At 42.5% G+C, this 24,342-nt stretch overlaps 1 protein-coding gene across 7 annotated transcripts in view; it reads right to left on the minus strand.

The window, feature by feature from the left end:
• The window catches only part of NFAT5 (nuclear factor of activated T cells 5), a 58,182-nt gene that overhangs the window by 25,093 nt on the left and 8,747 nt on the right, over window positions 1-24,342 (minus strand). For 3 of the 7 annotated variants that reach the window (XM_082062578.1, XM_082062575.1, XM_082062576.1), the window contains exons 2-3: window positions 14,158-14,283; window positions 2,249-2,801 (exon numbers count right to left, since the gene is read on the minus strand). In XM_082062578.1, coding sequence (XP_081918704.1) covers window positions 2,249-2,801; window positions 14,158-14,283 — 679 coding nt within the window. Of the gene's footprint in view, window positions 1-2,248; window positions 3,235-3,261; window positions 3,324-14,157; window positions 14,284-24,342 lie in introns of those variants that run through there. The other 4 variants (XM_082062579.1, XM_082062577.1, XM_082062580.1 and 1 more) reach the window with 4 other exon arrangements.

The raw sequence follows: 24,342 nt of genomic DNA on the forward strand, positions 1-24,342 counted from the left end.
TCTCCAATTATAAGGATATTTCATTTACGTGTCCTTTTAATTTAGTTTTTTTATACCACTAATACCCATGCACATGCAAACAGTAAAATATTTCATACACATTTATTTATTAGCTTAATTGTTACCAGACAATGGCTCCTGAAAGCTAGCACTTCTATTGTAAAACAGCCATGTAAGTGGCAAAGCCCACGACCGTGTTCAAAGCAATTCCTTGAGCTGAGCTTTGCTGGTCCTGGCGTCAGGGCTGCTCCCAGCAAAGGCCTGAGCGAGACCGAGTGCGTTGGAAACCTGAGACTCTGCCCTAAATCACCACCAATTCATCTGTTTCTAAAGAGGCTTTCACAAGTTCTAAGTTTCCACAGGAATATATTCTTTTCCTTCCCAGCTCTAAAGACAACTGACTCCAAGGCTCTTTTGAGGCAAATGCTATTTCCACTGCACAGCCCAGCCCGGGCTCTCCTTGCTCTTTTCTGAACGCCGGGAGCAATGAACTCCCTTGGCTCAGCTCCATGGCTGGAGAGCCAGAAACCTCAGTCCTACCATGCCCTAGATTTGTAACACTGCATCTCCATATACAGCTGCAAAACCAAGTTCTCTAATATCTTGGCCGTTTCTTGTCCCAGAGCTTTTAAATAAAAGGTCAATTCTGTTACACACGAGTTTAGCTGCAGTTCAACCTAACCTGTGTATGACATATTAGGAAAAAAATTACGGTTATCTATCCCTGCGTTCAGAGTATTGCTGACAGCAGCGATCCATGTTCACTGGTTAGTCCCTAATATTTGATGGAATGTTATAATTTTGTGATGTTTTAGACTGAGATCATACGTATTGTTCCAGAGTTTACTAAATCTCCCTTCTCTGTCCAGAGATCCCATTCACAAGTCCCGCAGTTCTTCCTTTTCCATAAAGTTTGTGGGGAAAGCCTGATCTTTGTGCTCGCCGAGGCAGCCTCCTCGTTCCAAGGAGCTGCTTTACATATGCAAATCTGCTTCTGTATTAATGTTTTATTAACAGCTTCAGCTGGCGCCAGGTGCGGGCAAGTGGTGTGAGGATGGAGCAGAGGAGCTCAAGGGGTGAGCAGGTGCAGGGCTGGGGCCCCCAGTACCACCAGTTTGGCTCCAGCACTGTGGTACCCAGGCCGCACACTCTGGAGAGTTTCTCAGCATCACTTTCTCACAGTGAAATTTTAAGTATGGAACTGCAATGACCCTGGGAATACAGACTCCAGGCTCTTTCCCTTTGGAATATGAGAAGTTCATCATCTTTCCCATCAGCCAAATTTTAATATTCACCATTACTGTGATGAACATTAGAACGTACTGCGAGCACAGACATGAAAGTAAAAACAGAAACAAAATATCCCCCCTCAAAAAAAAAAAAGCACCAAATCTATCCACTTGAGCATCCATCGTAAAAGTATTAAGAAGCCACAAGTTAAAAAATAAAATTAAAAAAAATGTATCAACACACTGGTGTAAACTGATGGATTTTCCCCCCTTTAAGCAACTACTGAAATGCATTTAGTGAACAGTGTGAAGTGGGAGAGATGAGAGGCCACCACCCAGGCGTGCCCACGTACAGACACACGCATGCACACAACCCAGAAGCACAGAGAGAAACAGGATTAGAGATTTATTTCTGAAAAAATCAAATACAGAAGTGAATTAACAAGAAAAAACAAAATTTTGGTTCACCGTGTCATCTTAACATTTTATAAAAAAGTAAAGGGTAGGTTAATTTAAATGATGAAAAATCTTAACAAGCCATTAACTTCTACTCCCATCACTCTCTCTATTTCATGAATAGAGAAAGAGAGAAACAGAAGCAGGTGAAGTGCACAGACTGAAATCCTCACATAAGTCTGCAAAAAGCATTAAGATTTAGGGTGCGTCCAGTCCACTTCTGACTTTTTTTTTTAATACAATAATGTTTTCACTGCTATTTATAAATGGGATGGTGCAATCTTTTAGGAATTTCACTTAAACAAGAATACAGATGAACTCATCAGTGCTGCATCCAATTGGTGTGGGCAAGTTTAGCTTTATCTTCTAAATAAAGATTAACCGGCCTAATGAGAACTGATCACAGTCTAGGATGCCAAAGGGAAGAGCGGAAAAGGGAAGGGATTTATGTGAGAACCTGAGTAGAACACTTGACGGGGGCGGGGGGAGTTTTATTAGTTTGGTTTTACATATGGTGATAGAACTGTAAAAAAAAAAAAAAAAAAAAAAAAGCAGATACCAACCCATTTCCTGCTTTAGAGTTGCCTTTGCTGTCCGTGCTGAGCTGAGAAAGGACATAGTGAGGCGCTTTGGCACTGTCGGCATCAAATATATCCATGTTGGACTCTTCGCAATCTCGGCGTTTGATCCCTGGCCTCTGCTTTGGGTTTCGTTTGCGTGATTTACGTGGCACCTCAGTGTTATCATTGTAGGAACTGGTGCTCATGTTACTGAAGTTGGAGGGTGAATCCTCCATCCACATACTGCAGCTCTGCTCGGACTCCAGCGCACAGCCCTCATCCTGGCAGGACATCCGACTGTTGTCCAGCAGGTCCTCGGGTGGCGGCGAGATGTACAGGACTGTGTGTCTCTTCGGCGCGGGCGGCGGGGCCGTGTGACTGGTGAACTGCGGGTCACTTACCCCTCGGGTACTTACCCCCACGGCTGAGGAGCAGCTCTCCACTTGCATAGCCTTGCTGTCGGTGACTGAGGTAGAGCAAACGGCGGCGCTGGAAGAGGCGGGAAAGGAGCTGCAAGCACCGCCCATGGAGGAAGAGGAAGGAGCTGAAGAAGCATCTGCGGTGTATAATTCACAAGTAAATACAAGATACACGGTTCTGTGTGTGCTGGCTATAGCAGTCCCATTGAAATAAAGTGATTTAGGAACCGATTGCTTTCCCCCAGCAAATATTTGGAATTTGGTAACGTTTTAGAATGTTAATGCTTAAAGCAATACGGCCTAACCGCTACGGTAATTTGGCCATGGCCAAATAAGACTTAGTACAATCCACTGTCATCAACTTGTTTAAAACTTAACGTTAATTCATACAAACGGCTGCAAGTAAACAGAGCTTTCATTGCCTCAGCTGGACTAGTTATTGTGTAGAAGCCATTCCATCTAAAATAATGGAAGCCCCAATGCAAAATGCTTATAATCCACATTCAATGCCAATTAAACCGCTTATTGTTGGAAATTTTTATTTTTGAAAAAGACGGGACTGTGCTTAGCCACAAAATATTAAAATAAGTTTCTAACCTATGAAGCAGAGAACTACAGGTCATTTTTAATGCAGACACTCCCTGCTTCAGAGGCAAATCCTGGAATAAAAATATGAGAAAATAAATGAGAAAAAGAGCTGCTGAATATTCCATCATAAATGAGAAATAAAATATAAAATCAACTGAGTCGGTATGCAAAATGGAACTGGTATCAGTCACTATGACACAGCTATTGATTTTGAAGGTATTGGTGATGCGCTGATATAAACCGACGTTAAATTTCTGTGGTTTGACTCTTTCGGTCACTGAGCCGGAGTTCGCTCAGAATTTATTACCGAGTCCCTCACACAGAGACAGCTCGGGCCAGGCCTCTGAGCAGCCCTGCCGAGCAGGACGTGAGACAGCACCACAAGAACCACCTCTCTTAGAAACATGAAAGGAGAGCTGAACGACTGAAACAAACCCCTGCACGTTCCTGGAGAACAACACCATGATTTCCACTGAATCATTTTAATGGACAGATAAGCCAAAAATATGGGCTAAGACATTTGAGAGGAATTGGAACAAACACAGGCTTTTATTTACTCATTTAAATCAGCCGTAGCTCACTGAGGAATAACTAACTGGATTTTTTATTCAGATTTACACTTCCTGGGGGGCAGATGCTATTTTCTGCATTTCTGCAGTGCTGACAACACTTCAATAAACCAGAACCACAGAAATCATCTCATTTTGGAAACAAATGGTGCATAATATATACACATAATTATCCAATAAGTTTGTTCAGCTGGTTACTGGTGTCCTACAGGTAACACCTGTTACTGAGAGGAATGTGATGTTTTCCTTCTTCTTGTTTAGGATTTCTTAAAAAAAAATCCAAAATAATATATTAATCTCTCAAGTCTAAGAGGTTTAGATACAGTTGCACTATTTATATAGTTTAAGCTATTTAAAACTAACAGAATAAAGTATATTCAGCCATGACATATATATTAAACTAAGAGCCAAACCCAGCCAACCTCCCTAGAAACCAACCTGCTCGTGAGTACTGGGGAGCAACGACCCATGAAAAAGAGTTTTTAAACTGTTACTGTTTCTTGCAGCTCATCTGCACTAAATGAATTTTAAAGTAAACCCACACTACTTCAGACTGTAAAATTTAGTGGTCATTCCAGTTTCTCAATAAACTATTCTGCTTTTATCTTCATGGGAAGCCTCTTCCCAAACCTCCCAGTGAACAAGGAGCAGATGAATGATACCAGTTCCATTTTCCAGTTTCTTTGGCAAATACAGTGGCTGAAATTGAAGAATTCAGTCACTTCGAACTGCATTCCAATTTAAAGGCAGATTTATCCTTTCGATATCATGCATTAATGCAATGCTTTTTTTCAAAAACAGTTATAGGATTGGCAAGAACTATTAAATCTAGATATTAATTTCAGTGACCATATTTAGGAGCTGATTTGCAGCCACTTTGAGTTGAGGAAGACTGTTGCTATTTGGGATGTTCGCTTTGTTTTGTTAAAACAGAATCAGTCTCCATTCACCACTTGTCCAGGCCATCAGACACCCGCAGCATGCAGACAGTGCACACCAGTGTGTGCAGAGGGAACACGGGCGCACGCAGCAGAAACACCGCACAACCGCCTTACTGAACAGCTGCATTTCCCCTGTTATACAGCAATTCTTCTTTTAACTGGTGAAACAGTGTGAGCACATCTCATGTCTACCAGCCCATGACAAAGGCTTTGACAATTAAACGCTCATGGAACTGGGCAGCAGGGCTTTGGAACTGGAAGACTTTCTCCACTACGTTAATATCAAAGATTTATCTTTTCACAGCAAATACTGGGAATGTTTCAGAAAGGTCTTTTAAAAGACCTGTAAGAAAAACCTGAAGTGCCAATTCCTGCAGAGGTGTGCACGGGACAGGGACGGCAAACGCCGCCCAGACCCTGCACAGCAAAGGGTTCAGTGCACACCCTGCCCTCAAATACAACCATTGGACTTTGCCCTGACTTTCCTAGGGGAAAAAATAAATCTATCAGTCAACAGAATACTTTTCAGTATAAAGCTGAAAGAGCTGCTAATGGTATCATTATTTTAGGGTGCAGCATTTTGCAATATTTAAGTTGTTTTCATTATTGCTATCCAAAAATTTCCCCCCCAGGTTTTTTCCTTGAAGTTAAAAGCTTGTGTGTGTACGTGTTCCTCCTTTATGCATTTAAAAAGGAAAGAAACACTGTCCCTTATAAATTGGTTATAATCTCCTCCATTTATCAGAAACCTCAAAGGAGATCTCTGTGTTAAGCCTGTTGTATTTTAGGAAAAAAAAAGTTTATTCTAAAGTTTTCAGTATTTCAAATGTGCCAAGTATTGCTGTAAGAGGTGGGAGCATTTTGAATTCCCTGGGTTTGAGGAAGGAAATGTCACCCCCATGCCAGCAGGGCCGTTGTGCGCGAGGGCTGTGCCTGGGCTGGGCTGTCACATTTGAGGGGACGCGGCCACACATGTTGCCAGCTTAAGCATTGCTCTTGTTTGAGGTGACCTTCTTCAGACACATGGGAATAAGAATTGTTACAGGTGGCTCTTTCACTTGCAATTTAACAGTGCTTGCAATGATAAATATATAGTTTAAATGAGCAAGGATATTTTGAAATATAAGACTGAATATATTTTAGCACAGCCTCAAAACAAAAATCGCTTTCAGAGCAACACCACTGACCAGAAGCCAAGTGCATGTTACGGCAAGCGTGTGGCCCCAGGATTACTCACAAAACGGGCACCAGCATCACAAGGTGGCTCTTCCTTTTTCTTAGTAAAATAATGGGAGAGAAAAGAAAACTACTTCCACATTAGAGCGACTTTGATCAATGTTGAAACTAAACCTCCTGAATCTATTCGTTGCCATCACTGTAACAGGTAAGGTGGCTGAAATAAGTAATTCAGAATTTGTTGCCTGTCCTGCAAGCTTTTTCTTTCCAAGAGAGGCAGGACGACGTCGGCCAGATCAGCATACGGAAGCGCTGCTTCTGGTTTGGACATCATAATTTACACCTCAATAACAAGCAATTCTGTGGTGTGTAAATGAAAGAGAAAATAACAAAGAACGAACAAACTAAGTGGTTAGTGCTGGAGTTCAGAATGCAAGTGAAGATAAGCAATTACTCCGCACCACTCCCAGGAAAACAAAATTTCAAAGAATTTCCAGTTGTTCGTGACACCAGTCATTTGTACTTTTGCTTCCCGGAAATTCTAAAAAGGTGCCTCCCACTCCCAAACATCTCCCTCACTTTTGGGCAGTGAACAGAATTACATTCGCAACCAAGAGACTGAATAATTCCGGTTCTTTCTGAATACAAGGAGCAGCCAAAGGCAGCAGCGGCAGACGGACACAACGCGCCTGCGGCACAAACGCATGCGGCTGAAAACCACAGGCCATGGAACGGCAGAGCCCGGGGAACACACAGCAAAGAGCATCCCCAGGAGCAAGTCAGTGCAGTCTTTTGCTTTTCAGAAACATAAAGCATTGCACAAAGAAAATGTATTACCTCCTGAGTTAGCAACTAAGGCAATGACATATATGTCTATATCCTATTATCTTGTGAAGTCAAACAGGCATTCAGCCTCTACAAAAAGGTCTGAAAGGCAGGAGAAAAAAGAAAAATCACTACTTGGCACTGAGGGAGTCTCGTCTTTAGATAACACTTACGTGGAGCCAATCCCGAACTCCTTGTTCATTCATGGTCTTGATAAGACTTTTGTATTTTCATTGGCTTATTCGAACCTCTGGACACAGAACAATTTCAGAACAAAACCAGAAGGATACATGTGCAAAATTTCCATCACTGACCCTTGTGTTGCCAAAGGTTTTAAAGGTAAAACCCAGAACTCACAAAGTGGCTGCAAACCTGCTTTCAGCATCTCACATGCCAAACTTGGGGTTCTACTTTTCTTCTTCTTGTATTACTGATGTAATGTCAAAAACTTTTCCAAAAAGTTTAGTTTCAAATCAGTATCAATCCACTATTTAGAAATAAAACAAAAAAATAACCAAAAAAAAGGAAAGAAAGAAAAGAGACTTATGAAGAAGTCTGAAAACAAGACCGACCTATACCCTGGGTGAGATTGGATGGGTTAAGTGTCTCTGGCACTATTTGTCTTCACTATTGACAGACACTGTCACACAACCCACCACTCGATGCCTGTCTCTGAATGGCGAAGCTAGAATGCAAGTTAAGTGTATTAATAGAGAAAAAAACTAGCATCCCAGCAAATATAATAAAGCAATCCAGTTCACCAGTTATTAAAAACACTCAGATTCAAGATAGGTAGGTTAATTTAATTTTCATTAAGCCCAACAGTGTAAATTCCCCTTACATTCACATGCTGAACCAAGCAGTGTATTATATTTTGGGTAAATACATCAATCAATCTGGTTTTGTTACAAACACCATGGTTATTAAACGAACACTGGAGCTGAGGGATCCGAGCAGAACTGTGGTTAGTGGCTCGCACCCCAGGCCGTGTATCTCCCAGCAGTATCAGCTGCACACAAGCAAGTCAGAACTCTAGGACCCCCCAGCTGCTCTCTCCAAGCTCTGTCACCAAAAAGAGTGACGGTACCATCACCCGGCACAACAACTGCACAAACGCTCCTCTGTTCTTCACTTGTATGGTGGTTCTTTTCTAAGAATTTAAGAACTCTTGACCTTCACCAAGCCTGCGATGCTGCTACTGCAAGGAGGTGCCCAAATAAAACTGCAGTAAGATCATTCTCTTTCTGCCCTTCAACGGCTTGTTTTTTCATTAATTATCCAGGAACAGGGAATTCTCTTGTCACAAAGTAATTCTTAAGTCTTTTCAATGTAAGAACAGAAGCTACTTAATGCAAGAAGCTGCCTTAAAAATAATCTCTCGGACTGATAAAACAGCACTTGTGTTTGATTGAGCAGTTCTGGAAAACGTGGAGATTCAGGAAGGCTGAAAATAAACTTAATTTAGAAGAAAAGTGATGATCTGGAGTACATCTATCTAATCCTCTGTAGGTAATCACAAGGAAGCTCTGCTCCACGTCTGCACCCAACGCACATACAACCCTCCACAACTACGTTCTAACTGCATTTGCAGAAAACACGTTGCCTAAAGAGCTTCTATAAAACAAAACCAGGGAGAGAAATCCCTGTCTTCAGCGCTCCCAGAGCTGCCTCCTCACCAGCAGACAGTGCAGACAACGGGGGGTCCTCCCCAGGGCCCAGGCCACACATTTCCCTACCAGGGCTCCAGAAATCATTCTCAAACGTGTCCACATATCTGGTAGCGCTAAATTAATGGTTGGACTCCATGACCCTAAAGGTTTTTTCCAACCAAACTGACTCTGACTGCCAGTGTTGACCCAGCGTGGCCAGGCCTGCAACACGCACCAGGAAGGTGCCCTTGGAAAGAGCAGCAGGACCTGGTTCCAGCGCATCTGTAAGCAAAGCCGTGTCTGCGACACCAGCGGGCAGGAATCCCTGGAAGGCGCCGCCGAGGACACCACAGGAAGGAATTTCCAACTGGGAGGGTGGTGGGAAGGGGAAGGGAAAGCCTACAAAGAAATTCAAGTTTTTACAGGCACTGGAGATCAAGTACAAAGAAGAATTTTTTTTTTTTTTTTTTCTGATAATTTGTTTACAATATGTAATCATAAGCCCAGGATAACAGAATTAGTAGCAGTGCTGATATCCCCTTTGAAATCTCTGGGAATTATTTCTGTATCAACAGGAAAAACTGACTAATGACACCAGGAAGGATGATAAATTGACAAAATATTTTCATTAAAAATAAAAATCAAGAAGCCTGACTGTAGCTACTCCGAAAAAAATTAAATCTCACATCTCCATTTTGAGGCTTTATTAGAATCTTTAGCTCGAGAATAACGAAGAAGCCTCATCCTGGCAATGGTAATCAGCACCCTGTCTCTACCCCACAGATGATGCAAAGGTTTATATCCATTTCTCTACAGCAGCAAGTGAGAAGCAAAGCCTTATTTTCATAATTAAAATGACCAAAAATGCTTATGGCAAGTATTTCAGTAACAAGTCCGATCAAAAAAGCCAATTATGCCTGTTTGGGACAAGTAGTTTATCCCTTTAATTAAGCGGAGCACAAAATTGACATGACCACAAAAAGGTGAAGCTTCACTGTTTACCAAATATTTTCCCAGGATACAATCAGAGATATTTGGGAGCCAGAAAAATTCAATACATCACAGATTAATTATATGAAAATCTGAAGAATGCAAAAAGAGATCAGTAAATACATTTCAGCGGCATCGAATTTGTTTCCCTTTGGTTACGGCAAGAACAATGCTCTTTTCGTGGAGAATTCAATTTAAGATAAGAAACTGCCAGGATGGAAGCTATGCAGGGATTACTATCCCGGGGAGCGATATAAAAAACTGGTAAGGATGGAAAAGGGAGAGCAGCCCAAGAGCTCATCAAGAAGCTGGATCCACCACAGAATGAGGAGTAGACAGGAGCAGAGGAGCAAGTTCTGCAGCCGCTTCCTTCCCTGGGGCTCAGAGGGTTTGAACGTTCCTGCTGCTGGAGACAGAAGATGAAAATGCAACACTTGTTCAAAGTACGCGGTTGAAAATACAGCTGACTCAAAAGACAAGAACAAGGTGTTGAGCTACCGAACAGAAAGGCACCTTGAGAAAGGACTTAAATTAGCAGGTTGAATTTTAAGCATTTGAAGCACTTGTGTCTTGCTCAACACACAAAAAAAATGTTCTACTTTTAAGAACTGACCAAAAAGAATCAAGCACCCCTCCTTGCAACTGGAGCTTAACATTTTGTGTCAAAGGCATTATTGAAACTTCAGGCACGTTTACTTCATATTAGAAAGCTCCAGGCACAGCTTCCAATGACATTTCTCAGCATGACACCCTCCTGCATTTCAAGTCTAGAAGATGATTCATATTTAATGTGTTTATGGTACCGCAGCAGGCAAAATCCTCCTTTTCCTGTCCCCTGAACAAAGACACTTGTAATTCAACCAGCAAGCACAGAGAACAGTTTCTAGCAGTAAAACCAGATCCTTTTCCTCCCTTCAGCTTTCCAGAGGAATAATGGGGTTAGAAGCTGGAGATAGCAGCTCAGGTTCTGAACATCGCAGCTCAAAATCCTAGAGTTCTATTAAATGATACTTGCCTGTTTGATATTCAGAGAGTGAGTAATACCTCTTTTGTCTGGATTAATGAATATGAGATACACATGTATTAACTAATTAATGAAAATCCAATCAGCAACATTCCATTTTAATACTCTTTAAACTGTTCCGTAAATCACAAAACGAATTTCCAAATGGAAGAACTAGAAGTCTGACCCTGCAAGGTCATTGCTGCTAAAAACAGCCCATCCCGCTCCTCAGAAAAAAACAGAGAAGTTAACTGCAGCAATATGTATTTCTCACCTGTAACGTGATTTATGTGGAGCAAAACCCCACAGCAAAGTGACTGACAGAAAAGCCTCAAGCAAGTTAAATTTCAGCCAGATACAACCCTACTGTGTGTTTCAGGAAGCAGAGAACACACTGTGTTAACTACTATAGGAGTAGTAAAAAGCTCACATCACGTTGGATCATCCCCTGAAATGTAATCCTCTCATTATCAAGAGTAATTATATCTGCAACTGGCTTCCACATACGGCGTTGCTAGCAGCACTTCAAACTAGCCCTTCCTTTTAAAAACAAGAGTAAATGAGATTATCTACAACATTATGGAGACTGAACTATAATTTCTCTATCACTTCCAAAAAAAATGAGGTTTCAGAGCAAGTAAGAAAGACAGAGACTTACAGAGAACAAGGGCAAGATTTCCAATAAAGGAACACTGGGTTGCCCAACTCATCCTTCCTCCTCATCTGGACAGTGGCAGCTCCTTGAAAATGTGCCTACATTCTGCTACTAAGAACTTGAGACATGGAAATGAACAGTCAGTCTCAGGCCTTTAAAAATATAAATGTAGAATATAGCTTTATGTTTTCCTGTGTAAGCACACAGACATGCACAAAGCCCAGGCTGATCTTCCTCTTATTTTCCTGTTGGGAAATCAGAGCCCAGCCCAGCCAGACTTCTCATTACTACACAGGGCAGAGTAACAGGGCTGGAAAACGTGGCAGCAACTTTTCAAAGACACTGCAGCAATCCTGAAACAGTTATAGAAAACATGAGACACCCTTTCAACTAGAACCATGGCAGAGCTAAGGCAAGAATGCAGCTGAAACACCTGTGTCCTGTTCTCTGGAGAAAGGGGAGAGATCAGGGACCAGCGCCCATCTACACATGCTGAGCTGAAATGGCTTGGAGGACAAATTCTCATCGGTCACTACACGGGGGAGTTGGGGGGGGGGCAGGGGGGACTGTGACTATGAAACAGCCACTGAGATCCACCACAAAGAGTGAATTCACCTCTCCTTGTAGCCCTCCCGACAATTTTTGTAGACATTGATGTTCCTTCCACTGTTTCTAAGAGTTTGTCCCCAGTTTTAATGAGAAAAAAAAGCCTGGCCTCATACCAGAAATACCCAGCCATCTGTCCACCCTTGAGATGTATTTTATATCCATCTATCTATCTGACCTCCCAACAGCAGAGGGAGAAGAAGGGACTGTTCTGTTCAGCTTTCTACTCTGTTCTACACTTTTGGAACAGTCTACAGACCTGTTTTGCAGGTAAACATTTACCTAAGATGCAGGTATTTTCTTTCAAGGATGTGGTGGATAGGTGGGGAAAAAAAATAAATAAATAAAAAAAACCAAACAATAAGATGTTACACTAAAACTATTTGACTATTTGACTATCCCTTGGGCAAAGCATTGGGGCTGAGCTGTTGCGATGCGCAGGGCAGCACTCGCTACATGGACCCTGCTCACACAGTTCCACTGCTCCGGCCCCCGCTGGAGCGGACAGTGACACAAGCAATCAAAACAAAACTAGTCTTTACTCTGCTTGGGCTTTACCGTCTGCCTGGTTCGTTTTTTTTTAAACAGAATTTTTATCTGCAGTTGCTTGTGGTTTATAGTTCTGAGCCTGACTTTACCAGCGCCCAGAACCTGGCTGGCTTGTCGCGACAAGGGTGGAAGGGCTCGGAAGCCACGGCTCGATAACCGATTTACAGAGTCACAAGCCGACAGCCATGGACAGAAGCTGCCTCTGCCCGGTCTGCCCACTCGAAACCAGAGCAGCTCCCCAGGCTCAGCACTGGCAAAGCTCGGCTTTGAGCAGCGCTACCAGCCTAAGCCTGAGTGAACCTCCGCCCACCGACAGGGACAAGCCTCCTCATTGAAGGAGAAGGTCCTTTCAGTGGTAACAAAAAATCTCAACGCTACTTTTTGAAGTTTTTCACTCAAGAAATTTGTGCTGCAGTTTAACACGAACACTCTTTGGTTTTTTAAAAGGAACTGGACTGGCTGTTAGCAGACACTAAACACCTGGAGGTAACAGACATTTAGTTCCATTCAAGTTTAAGTCTTCTCTGTTAGATACAGAAGTAATTAGCAGTTCATATCTATCTGTGGATTTAGAGTGTAACAGGGTTTGTGGGATTTTTTTAGTTTGTTTGCTTTTAAGATATGTGCTTCTACAGGATTTGGTTGCTGCTGTCTATGAACCAAACCAGTCATTAAGTAACTCAATTTTAGAAATGCATGCTCAAGTTATTTTTTGAATAAAGTTATACAAAAATATCAAATCCTTTAAATAGGATAAATAAAACCATCAAATTATTTCAATGCCCGAAGTTCCACTGTGCACAGTTAAATCCACAGGTTGTCTCAGAGAGGTCTGGCAAAACATGAATGGTGAGCAGTGCTGGAAAGTTTCTCAGACAAGTCTACAACCACTTAGGTTTCTGATCAGGATTCCTGCACCATGCAAATCTGGGAAACATTCTCACACAAATATTTAATGTATATGAACTCATAGAAAAAAAAATGCAGCTATTGGAATCCTCACCTTAAATATATATATTTTTCTCAAGCAACAGTTCAAGGCCAATTAGGAAAGTGGGACATGAGCTTGTAAGAAATATGGGGACCAAATTATGCAAAAAATCCCTTTATCCAATGAAGAAAGATGCATCCATAATGTTTTTTTCCTCATTGCACACATGTTTAGTAACATACACAAGTTACTGACAAGGATTCCAGGTGCAAAGCAGCACTAAGGCTAACCTCACAAATCAGGACTTTGGCCTTAAATCCTCTATTTTGTTTACATTTAATAAAGATCAGTGACAGGGCCTTCAGCCTAAAGTCTAAAACATGACTGGGAGTAAGATAAAGACAAAGATAAAAAAGTCATGCCTCATTCTTATATGCTGTCAATTAGAAAAATAATGAATTTAAATCCATCAGTTTATAGAAGTGTCATCCTAGCATATTTGATATTCTCATGTATTTGAGAATTGTGTAATACATTCCAATAAAGAGGTATGTGTGAGCACAGTTTAAGTACTAAGCCTCCTCATGACCTTCCTTCCTCCATACAGTCTGGGAAAAGCTTCAGGGCCCAAATGTAATCTCCCATTTTTAGCTTAGCTAGAAGTCGCAGTTTTACAGTCAGTCAGCATTGTGCCTTAGTTCGAAATTGGTATTTATTCCCTCTGAAGCCAGAGTGCATTCCAGGAGGTAACAGCCCTGCGCTGCGTAACAGAACAGCAAAGCACGTAACTTACTCCTTGAGGATATATGTATGAAAAACAGCAATCATTAGCACAGAATGCCTTGTCATTTGGACTGCCCAATTTACTTCAATTTACCTAAATTCTCCTAGAATGAACTCTGTTACTTCTCCACAAGCTCTTTTTTACAATTGGAACTTTGCCAGCACTGTTCATGTTGGCCAGAGCGTCACAGCCCTCAGCAAAGCCCGGGAAGAAATGAGAACTCTTACCAGCAGCAACTACAGCGGGAGGCGGCGAACCAGCCTCGCCACCACTCGTCTGGCTCATGGATGCTACAGAAGTTTCTCTGGAAGGTGGTAACTGCAGCTCCTTCGGGAGAAGGTCATAGACAGATTCTGTTGAACAGAGGGAAGACAAAAAAGATATAATCAACAATTTATGTGTGTTCTGTAAGACAAAAGAAATTACGTTTTTGCCTAGAAGATATGAACCATAATGCAACCTTTACACGACCTTCTGAAAAAGCTACACTAAGTACTTGGCAATCTTAACATAATGGAATAAAGTTATTTCAGAAAACAAGCAAAACACAAAAACATTAAGATATACATTCTTGAGACTGAAACAAAAGGATACAAACTTGTTCAAACAAAGAAATAATTCATGAACTTCCACGGAAACTGCATTCATTTGGAACGAAGGGGCTGTCAGCAGGTACGGTGGATCATGTGAGAACTAAAGACAAACCTGTTTGCTGAATTCCGACTGTGCCACTCACTTCCAAAGAAAACAAAACTAATTTAGTACCGTCATCCACGCAATATTGAATAAAGTCCTCCCAAAAGTGTCAATTCTTCTTATGTAAAACCCCTTATTTCCAACATCCCGTTCGGAGATGCACGTAACTGGAATGAACAGCTCTAAACTGCATCAACAATTCTACAGCACAAAACTTGATGAAACCCCTTTATACATATTATTTAGGTGCCTGAGACAGACATGGAAAACTCAATGTGCATTTTTAAAGTTCTTTCCCCCCCCCCATGAAGCAATAATTATACTCAATTGATCCTGAACTGAAATACATTTGCTCAGCAATTCTTCTGCAAAAACTAGACACACACCCCCCCGCCCCGCGTTGTTAACTAAAATGCTTTATGTGCATTAGGTCCTGTCATAAAAGCAACATACTCAAAATATTGGCAACCAGAGGCTCCCATCCAAATGCCAAGCAGAAATTCTCTGCTGACGTTTTCTGTAAGCGTGATCTGTAATGGTGAGACAATGTACAAGTAAAATATTTCAAGACAGTTCCAAGTTAACTAACCATAAATTCATAATTTTATTCTTTGGAACAATTGGGGGAAAAAATGTGCTTGCCAAAGATCTTAAAAGGTACGGAAGGCAAAGGGAACAGATATACATTTGTTAGTATTTTTGCTCCTGTTTTACTCTGAGGAACAGCTGTATTAGCATTTCCCTCCGAGACAAGTTGCCTTTTTAAAATTTAAGTTTTTCCCAGAAATACGGCATAAGAACACCCCAAACAGGAGTGAGGAAAAACATGGGAGCTCTACAGGGTAACACACAAGGAAGAAAAGAGACCAGAACTGCAGGATTAGAACAGCCTGGCGAAGAGCCGGACTTGCTGGAAAGGAGTCAGAGGAGCCACAGAAATGATCAGAGGCTGGACCAGCTCTGCTGTGGGACAGGCTGAGAGAGTTGGGGTGTTCAGCTGGAGAAGAGAAGCTCCGGGGAGACCTTAGTGCAGCCTTTCCAGACCTAAAAGGGGCCCATAAGAAAGATGGGGACAGACTTTTCAGCAGGGTCTGTTGTAATAGGACAAGGGGTGATGGTTTTAAACTAAAGGACTGGCTGGACACGAGGAAGAAATCATTGCCCCTGAGGGTGGTGAGAGCCTGACCCAGGTTGGCCAGAGAGGTGGTGGATGAACCATCCCTGGAGACATCCCAGGCCAGGCTGGACGGGGCTCTGAGCAACCTGAGCTGGTGAAGATGTCCCTGCTCATGGCAGGGGTGGCACTGGGGGAGCTGGGAAGGGCCCTTCAACCCTCCTGTGACAATGTGAACACATGGCAGAAGTTTAAGGTCAAAGCCAAACTTTAAGAAAAACAAAAACAAAAACCCCACCAACTCCTGGCTTTTCTTCAAGAAAGAAGTAGCTTCACAGGCTAAACTACGTATTTAGTGAACTGGATTGCTAGGAGCTATCATTTCAAATCTCTGAGAAATTTGAAATAGTCTGGGTATCTTTAAGAGGGCTTGCTGCAACAAACCTGCCCTTCACAAATCAGACTTCAAATGAAACTTTGTGTTTTCACCTAAACACAGGCCAATGTTTATATATGCTGCACTATAAATAACATTAAAGCAAAAACTGACAAATTCCAGAACGATTAGAGTCCTTGCAAGGAAACTACTTCTTCCCCAGAGGATACAGTTTCCCTCCACATCTGATATGGTGTTTAAATAGCTAAGGCTCGCTTCACTATTGATCAGCTCATCTCCATCACCGTGTTTTACATACGTATGCGCACACACACACACTGAGTGTATGAAACTTTCTGTTATGATTCTATGTTTATTCATGTGGAAAATATGCACAAAAAAGGCTGTTACGTAACTGCAGTATTACATTTGAAGGCAGAAATAAAAATTCAGCCTCGTTACGTATTTCTACCTAATTAGCGAGAAAAAAATATGTAGACAGAATTCCTGTTGTAAGCAGCCACTGCGTTGAATCAACGAGCCAAGTTCCACCTGTCTGACAGCACTAAGAGTCTCGTAACTTATTGCTGATTTTAAATCCTCTTGACAAATATATTAGTTGATCTTAAGTTTAGGGCTTTTTTTTTGCTACATGTAGCTCCATTTTTATCAAACATCTCCCATAAACACATTTTCTTTCTCCACATAGGAACAGAGGAACATGCATTTCAGGGTTACTGTTATTATGAAATATAAACAAGATCAACACACAAACCAAGCAACAAAACACTGGTAATCAGCCGGGAGCCACTCACACTCATTCCATCTCAGTCAGACGAGCCCAGGCTCCAAACCACTGAAACCAGGGACACCCGGGGACAGGCAGATTTACAAAAAGTACTTGAAGTGTCAAATTTCTCCAACTGCCCTTTATCCGATTATCCCACCCCTCTAATCTCTTATCTGAGATCAGCTGCTTCTAACTTTGATCTTCCTGCCAGTTATACTGATGGGTTAGAAAATTATAGTTCACGTGGCTATACTGACCAGAGCAGCAAACATGAGGTGGATACCCAACATGGCAAAACTTAAATCTGGGGAGAAGACTTAGTGTACTGCTTGAAACTGCACAAAACATTCGGAATTGAAATATTCTTTAAAAATAATTGAGTAATATGGTAGTGGATTTGCTTGTTATGGCAACACGTCAAAAGCAGCACAGCTGAGCCCAACAATAACCGTCCCAGTCCCGTTGGCCATGGCAGGAACCCACCCAGGGACTCACCACTTCTCCAGAACCACAGAGCAGCACCAGGCCCTGCAGATCCACACCCAGACACACAATACTGCTGGAAGGTAAGCGCACCTGGTACACAATGCTACGTGCAACTGAGATCAGTTACTAGAAATTAAAAGAAGGGAACAAAAGCTATCTCTGAGAGGGCTTCATGCGTTACCATGGGGCTGCACAAAAATATATCCTTGGGTCAATGTGTATCTGCATGGGTCCCAGCAGCCGGGGACAGGAAGGACAGAAAGAAGAGGCCTGGGAAAGACTGAGGCAAAATAACTCAGAAGAGGAAGGAAACAGCAGGTGAAGCTGATCTGATACTACAGTGAAAGTGCAAAAGCCTGGTTGGTTGTGATGCCAAACTGACATTTCTAAGTGTTCCTTCCCTCCTGTTTTACTCATTTCACCGTAGTGCACAGACTTTTGTAGGAATGTTTTCAGATTTCTACACACAGACTAACCAGGATGGTCACAGGCAGCCAGGCTTACAGCAAAACCCAAGTACTGAAGCCTTTCCCCACCTCCACCACCAGAGCATATTACACCTGAACTTTAAACCATCCTCATCATCACAGTATCAAAGGACCTTTCAGAAACACCCCAGGAACATTGGGTTCCTCCTGACTAACTAGGAAACTGTGGTTCTATTTAGATTCTATTCTTAGGAACAGAGCAGCTACGCTCATGGAAGGAAAGGGAATCCAGCTTAGCACAACTGCTTCCTTTGGGGAGTGCTAAGGCAGCGCAAAGATTCTGTGAGAAGTCACTGCAGCTTTGGGCACGGCCCAAAGCCAGCCCCGCTTCTTCCAAAGCGCACACATTCCCACCATAGAGAGGGCTCTCCCTCGTAACCAAAAAGGAGAATTCTCATCTCAGAGTTTCAGATAACCTCCCACGGTCAGAGCAGCAGCCATTTCCAAGGAAAAGGTCTCTTTTAATAACATAACTTCAACACTGAAATGGAGATGGGTGCTGCCACTTCAAGCGGACAGAAGACAAGAGGAGGAAAGAGAAATAACTTCCCCAAAGTAGCTAATGTTGCACATAATCTGTTTAGCTGTAACACAGTACATGAAGTACCCATGGCTGCAGTATTCCGTCCCACAGAATTACAAGTGAGGGTCCCTCAGCAGCTCCCCTGTGCTCCCCAGCGCAGACTCCGAGGTCAGGCCAGCCCTGCTGCTCAAACGCCATCATGGCGCGACAGAGAAAACCAGCCACACTGTCAGCAGCACGGATGGGGCATTTTCCACTCCAGCCGGCATCTTCTGCCTTTAAGGGTAGGTACATTCTGGAAATCCCTCACCACTTCTGTGACCTCATGACCAACAGCAAAGTTAAAACTTGTCTTTAAATAAGCTCCCGGCACAGAACGGCTGCCCGCTTGATCCCCACTGATACTGGTGTCCTCAACATGTTTTAATACCCATACACAGTTGGCTGCTTCTTCCAAAGCCATTTCCTTGCTGTAGCACATGACAGTCACACCAGAGATTACACAAAACCTTGGTGTACTCTTCTAATCAGCTGGCAGCATCCAAGCAGAAATCTCTTCTAATGATGTACTTCTAAGCTGATTAAAAAAAAACAAGCAAGCAAACAGGCAAGGAGAGTTGTTTATATGGAACTGAGATTAAGAAACAATTAGAAATACATGAACCTGCAAGTAGCCTCTGCTACACGGGAGGGAGGAGAAAAGTGGAGCACACATGCTCAGCAAATCAAAGCAACTCTATAAAGGAAAACACAATGGTGTCCATGCTCCACCACATCCCCAGCTAAGCATCCAAATTCAGGTTCTGAGTACACACACACATGTATGAAGATTCTATGATGCTGATCAGCTCATGTTAAGACAGAGTTTTGGGTTAAACCTGTATTACCAAGGTTCCAAATGTCAGCTAAAGGCCTGACTGTCACTCCTCACTCCAAAGGTAGCTGCATTTTAATAAAACTATACATGCAACCAAGTACCTCTCTCAAAAACCTTTGTAGGTAAGATCTACTCTACACCTGAAAAATCTAGGGCTCTGAATCTGTCAAACTGCCCTGTGGTTTGTTTAACCTGAAGTTCTGTTCTACACAGAAGTCCAGAGTCTATGACAAATAATATAGTTTAGTAGTTAAGCTTATTGTATGCCAGTGATTCCGCCACAATAGCTCAGTTCACAAAGAGTTTTTAAAGAAGGTGGGGGGGAAATGGGGAGTATTACACCTGATCTGAACATTCATCATCTAAGAAAAGCCTTGATTTCTTGCAAAACGTTAGCGGCACATGACCCTCATGCATTTTTCTGTACACAAAAGCTGGGGTGTGGGAATACCTCGAAGTGAACTATTCCGCCTGTCAGGAAAAACCTGTAAGAGCCAGCTGACAAGCTCTCCGTACAGCCACCAAAGGCAAACAGGTTCTCCTGCAGATCTCAGGAATTTACTGCACAAGTTTGGTTATTACAGCACAGAGAACAGAGGATTCATTTCAGAAACCTCAGGCCACCCTCAAGTGCAACAACCAACGCAGAATCTCCCCGTGACACAGCGCAGTCACCGCTCTTGCCACGGCTGAACTGGGAAAAGTAACATCAGGACCCACTGGAGTAAATTCCACAGTGAAAACATAGACAGTGTATTGCTTTTTTATCTCTTAATTAGCAAAATGAAACAGTACTACAGCTACTCTGCAAATACACACCTACGCCTCTGTGCAAACGACACAGCCTGTGCACAGCCAGGGGAGGTTTCAGAACCGCAGCCCCAGGAGGTGGCACGCTGATAGGGCTGGCACGGGGACAGAGCGGGGACACAGACCCGAGCCAAGGCAGGATAAGGAGCACTCAGTAAGCAGCTCAACAGAGGAAGCTTTGAGAGTCCCAGAAAGGCAACTGGAAAAAAGACAGAGTGCGCAGTGCATCAAACCAGAACAGAAACAGACTGAGACAGGCACAGGCCAGACCAGTCTCTGACCACTACAGCACTTTCTACTCTAGTGGCGGAGGGTTAACTGGGGTTTGCGGCTTGTTTGTTTGAAGTCTTGTTTGTTTGGTGGTTGTTGCTGGTTTGGTTTTCCTTCCCCCCTTTCTTTTTTGTTTGCTTGTTTGGCTTTTTTGAGTAGTCCATAGGGGATCCACACTCCCACCTGCAGAAGTGAGAACCACCCATAACTGCAGAAAACAGCAGCTCTGCTTAAGGTACAGCAGAGGTTTTACACAGTAAAGTTACAAAAAAAGATTGGCCAGAAGGAAAGAATAGGCAACAAAGGTAAATCAGCTTCTGTTCTGTACCCGTTAAACGAGGATTTATATTACAGACTATCACAGTTTCTGTATTTCCTACCATCTTTGCAACCTCAGCAGACCTGACATGGGCTTGCTGAGCAGCACAGTGAGGGGAACAGCCCTGTAGACGGGCTCAGGGTACGAACAGGGCAAGAAGGGAAGACCCCACTCGAGCACACATAACAGATGAACTGCAGCGGCTGTTCCAAGAATGGAAGGTAATTGTTGCATAAGTGCACGGCAAAAGCCAAAGAGCAAGAAAAAGCCTTTACTTGGCACAGCTGAGCAAAAGGACACAAAATAGTACTTAATAGTCTTGAGGCAGATCTATAAAGTTGTCAGTCTGATTACTCCCACTTTTTTTTGCAAATGCAGAAACTGAACTGTAGGAAGAACATAACTCAGAACATTCCCCAGCCAGCAGCAGGACTCGACTGAGCGTCCCTTACCCAGAGCTCAATCCACCAGGTAACATGCACTAAACAATGCTTTTATTTCATGTCTTCAAGTACGTGTCAGAATAACATGATTAAACACGGGACTCAAATTGTCAGTGTAACCTGAAATTCCTTCCGTTCCCGTGCACATTAATATTCTGAGGAAGCTCCTCTGCACGACCTGCACCACTATTCTTCAGACAGCTCAAGTGCAGGAATGTCAGCAAGACTCGTGGTGTGTTCCCGTGTTCAGGGGCTGCACATGGCAAAGAGGACGGGGCTGCGAGCGAGTCCTCCCACCAGTGCTCCTGTTATTGTCAGCACTGGCAGAACTATATTGCTGCTACAGCAACAGTGGCAGGTTTTCAAAGAAACTGCAGTGTATACAAGGATGTTTTACACAGCCAAACCGAAAATCTTCCTTCCAGTTCCCTCTGGCTTCAGACAAAAGCAGCACACACTAAATCAACACCATGCAGGAGCACACAGGGAAAGGCAGATGCTGCGGTTCTGCGTGCACTAGAAAACTTTCTGATTAAAAGCTGATGTTTGTGCAGCTCCGCTCTGAACAATCAGCAGAGGATCGGAGCCCTCGGTGGTGATGACACTGCACTGGACACTGTCACAGCCAAATCTTGCCTGCAAATGTGCTACCCCAACACTGAAACGCACGTTACAGTTTGTTAGTGAAGGAGAGAGAAGAGTTTGCTGACAGACAGACACTTCTGTCTTAAAGAAATATGGTCAGGAATATATTATGAACCAAAGTCATTTACATTTTATCACAACTGTAATATCATTATTGCTTGGACTTAATGAAAGCTAAAAGTTGTTTCTTGCATTATTTGAAACACAAGTATTATTACCACAATTGCTAGTACTGAAAGGTAATTTCACAAGCAATTCATAACTGATCAGATACTGCAGTATTCCACTAAACTTCAGAAAAGCCGTTAATCTCAATATTCAGGATTCTGCACAGCAGGGTAGGGTTGAGAAATTAATCCTTTTAAAGTTGAATTTCAACAACTGACAAAGGCATGTGTTAGCTGAACTCCATCTATGGCGTCCATCCAGATATCAAATAAAGCCTTCCTGGCTGTGGTTCAGCCAGCCCCATTCACAGCTCTAAGAGTACGTTTATAAATGTAGACAGACAGTATAAATCCTGTGTCTTGTTTGCATCAAACTTTACACATCTCCAAACGAGAGAACAACTTTATTTAGTAATTGTCACTTCAAGAAATGGACCAGTAATGACTTACTGAAGAGTCTAAGCCATGCAGTTGTGAACTCCAGACAAAACCCCAAGAACTCAAGAGATACTACTAAAATACTACAGTGGGCAGGGCAGAGCGAGTAAAGGCTGACAGATCTGCCCATACATGAACATACCAGGTACCACTCTGCTAAACTGGTAAACCCTTCAGCAATATATTTGAAAGGCTTTACTACACAAGTGGTATTTAGAGATGCACGTAACCCAAAATGGGAGGAAAAAAAAATTAAAAACAAACAAAAATCCTATTCAAAATAGATTTATTTCATTTTTAATTCTTCAGCTAATGTTGCCATGTTTTAATCTTCCAGCATGCAGGAAACCGAGCCAAGCTTATGTTTGGAAAGAATCCAAATACGATAGGTATAAAAATTCAATTATGGAATTCAAACAAGCTCATTTTGCCACAACACTGTTATATACAGTTGTTACAACAATTGCATTTATTATTTGTGATTCCATACTAAACTGAATTCTAAGGATAGTTTGTTTTCTCCCTATCTTCACACTCTGTCACAAGAAAGACTTCAGTTCTCAAATGCTCCAGGAAACCCAAATACAGCATGACCAAAGAATATTATTAATAGCTATTTATTAACCATCGCTATTGTTCAAAAATCAAAGTTCAGCAGAAGCACAGAGGTGATCAGGTGCTCCAGCCAGTTCTGCCTGTTCCGTGGGGGCACTGCGCCGTCCGCATTCAGAGACACCCAAGCCCACCTAACCTCTTACTATTGTCTCAGAACAATGTTTCTCAGCCTTTTCAGGTTTGCAAAGCTTTTTTCCAAATGGTTTTTGCCACCTCTCACATTTACTGTAGAACAAGAAATCCAATACCAGCAATGAAAAGTGTAACAAACATTTTTCTTTTGAAGCTATAGCACAATATCTGACCTTGAAGAATAAAAGCATACAGGTATTCAGACAGACTTGCAATGCATTTCAGCCTCACCGATTCAGTATTTTATCATAGACCTGGGTGCAGAGGCTCTGCTCACGAGACTTGACATGTCCCAGCAACTCCCAGCATGAGAGAAGACTCTTGAATCTCACCAACTTCTCTCTCTGGTATTGTGAGATCCCCGTGGTACCTGATCAGCCCTGGGCAAACATCTGGGACAAATACCGCACCTGGAAGGAACTCTACAAGGAATAAAGATGCAAGTTGTCTGTAAAAACAGGGTTTGAAACTATGAAGCAAGTTCTTCTCCAAGTATGTTCACACCTGACTCTCAGGAGACAAGTGGGAACAGAAGCCAAGCATCTAACAGCAAAACGAGGATCAGAGATGAGATCCCTTTCTGTACTACACAGCTACAGCTCCAACCGAACCGGAGGGACGACAGCAGCGGAAGAATCAGTGGTGTAAGTGCTCAGGAGCTGCAAGTTATATAAAACTTCAGGATGGTCATAAAAAAAAAAAAAAAATCAAACTAAATATTGATTAGCCCATATCTTCTCTCTGATAGGAGCAAACTATACGGAAATGTTTACAGGAACCAATAAGTTTATAGAGTATTCCTGTTACAGTACCTTCCGTATTTTCACAATCCACTACAGACTAACTCCCCAGCTCACTGGCCTCCCTGAACAGACATATCCTCTATAAATCTAACAGCTGCTCAAACCATTTATCCTTCTACCACCTAAAACATCCCCCAATTGTTTCCACAATCAAATGGTGTACAGATCAAATCTGGATGGACACGGTGTGCCTGTCAAAAGCTTCTGGGGATTCCGACATCCCTTGTCCAGGACTAGCCCCCCGACATGAGCAGCTTCTCAAAGTCATATGCTGGCAGACTTAAAGATCTCTTCAGCTCGATTGATTTGTCTTTTCGTATGGGACTTCTAAGCATGAAAAAACATTGTACTCTGAGTTTCTTCAACAGATAACTGGTATCCCACTACAGAGAGCGTTTGTTTCAAACACCCAGAGTACTT

The sequence above is a fragment of the Streptopelia decaocto genome, assembly GCF_964273445.1.
Source record: "Streptopelia decaocto genome assembly, chromosome: 11".
NCBI classification, from domain to species: Eukaryota; Metazoa; Chordata; class Aves; order Columbiformes; family Columbidae; genus Streptopelia; species Streptopelia decaocto.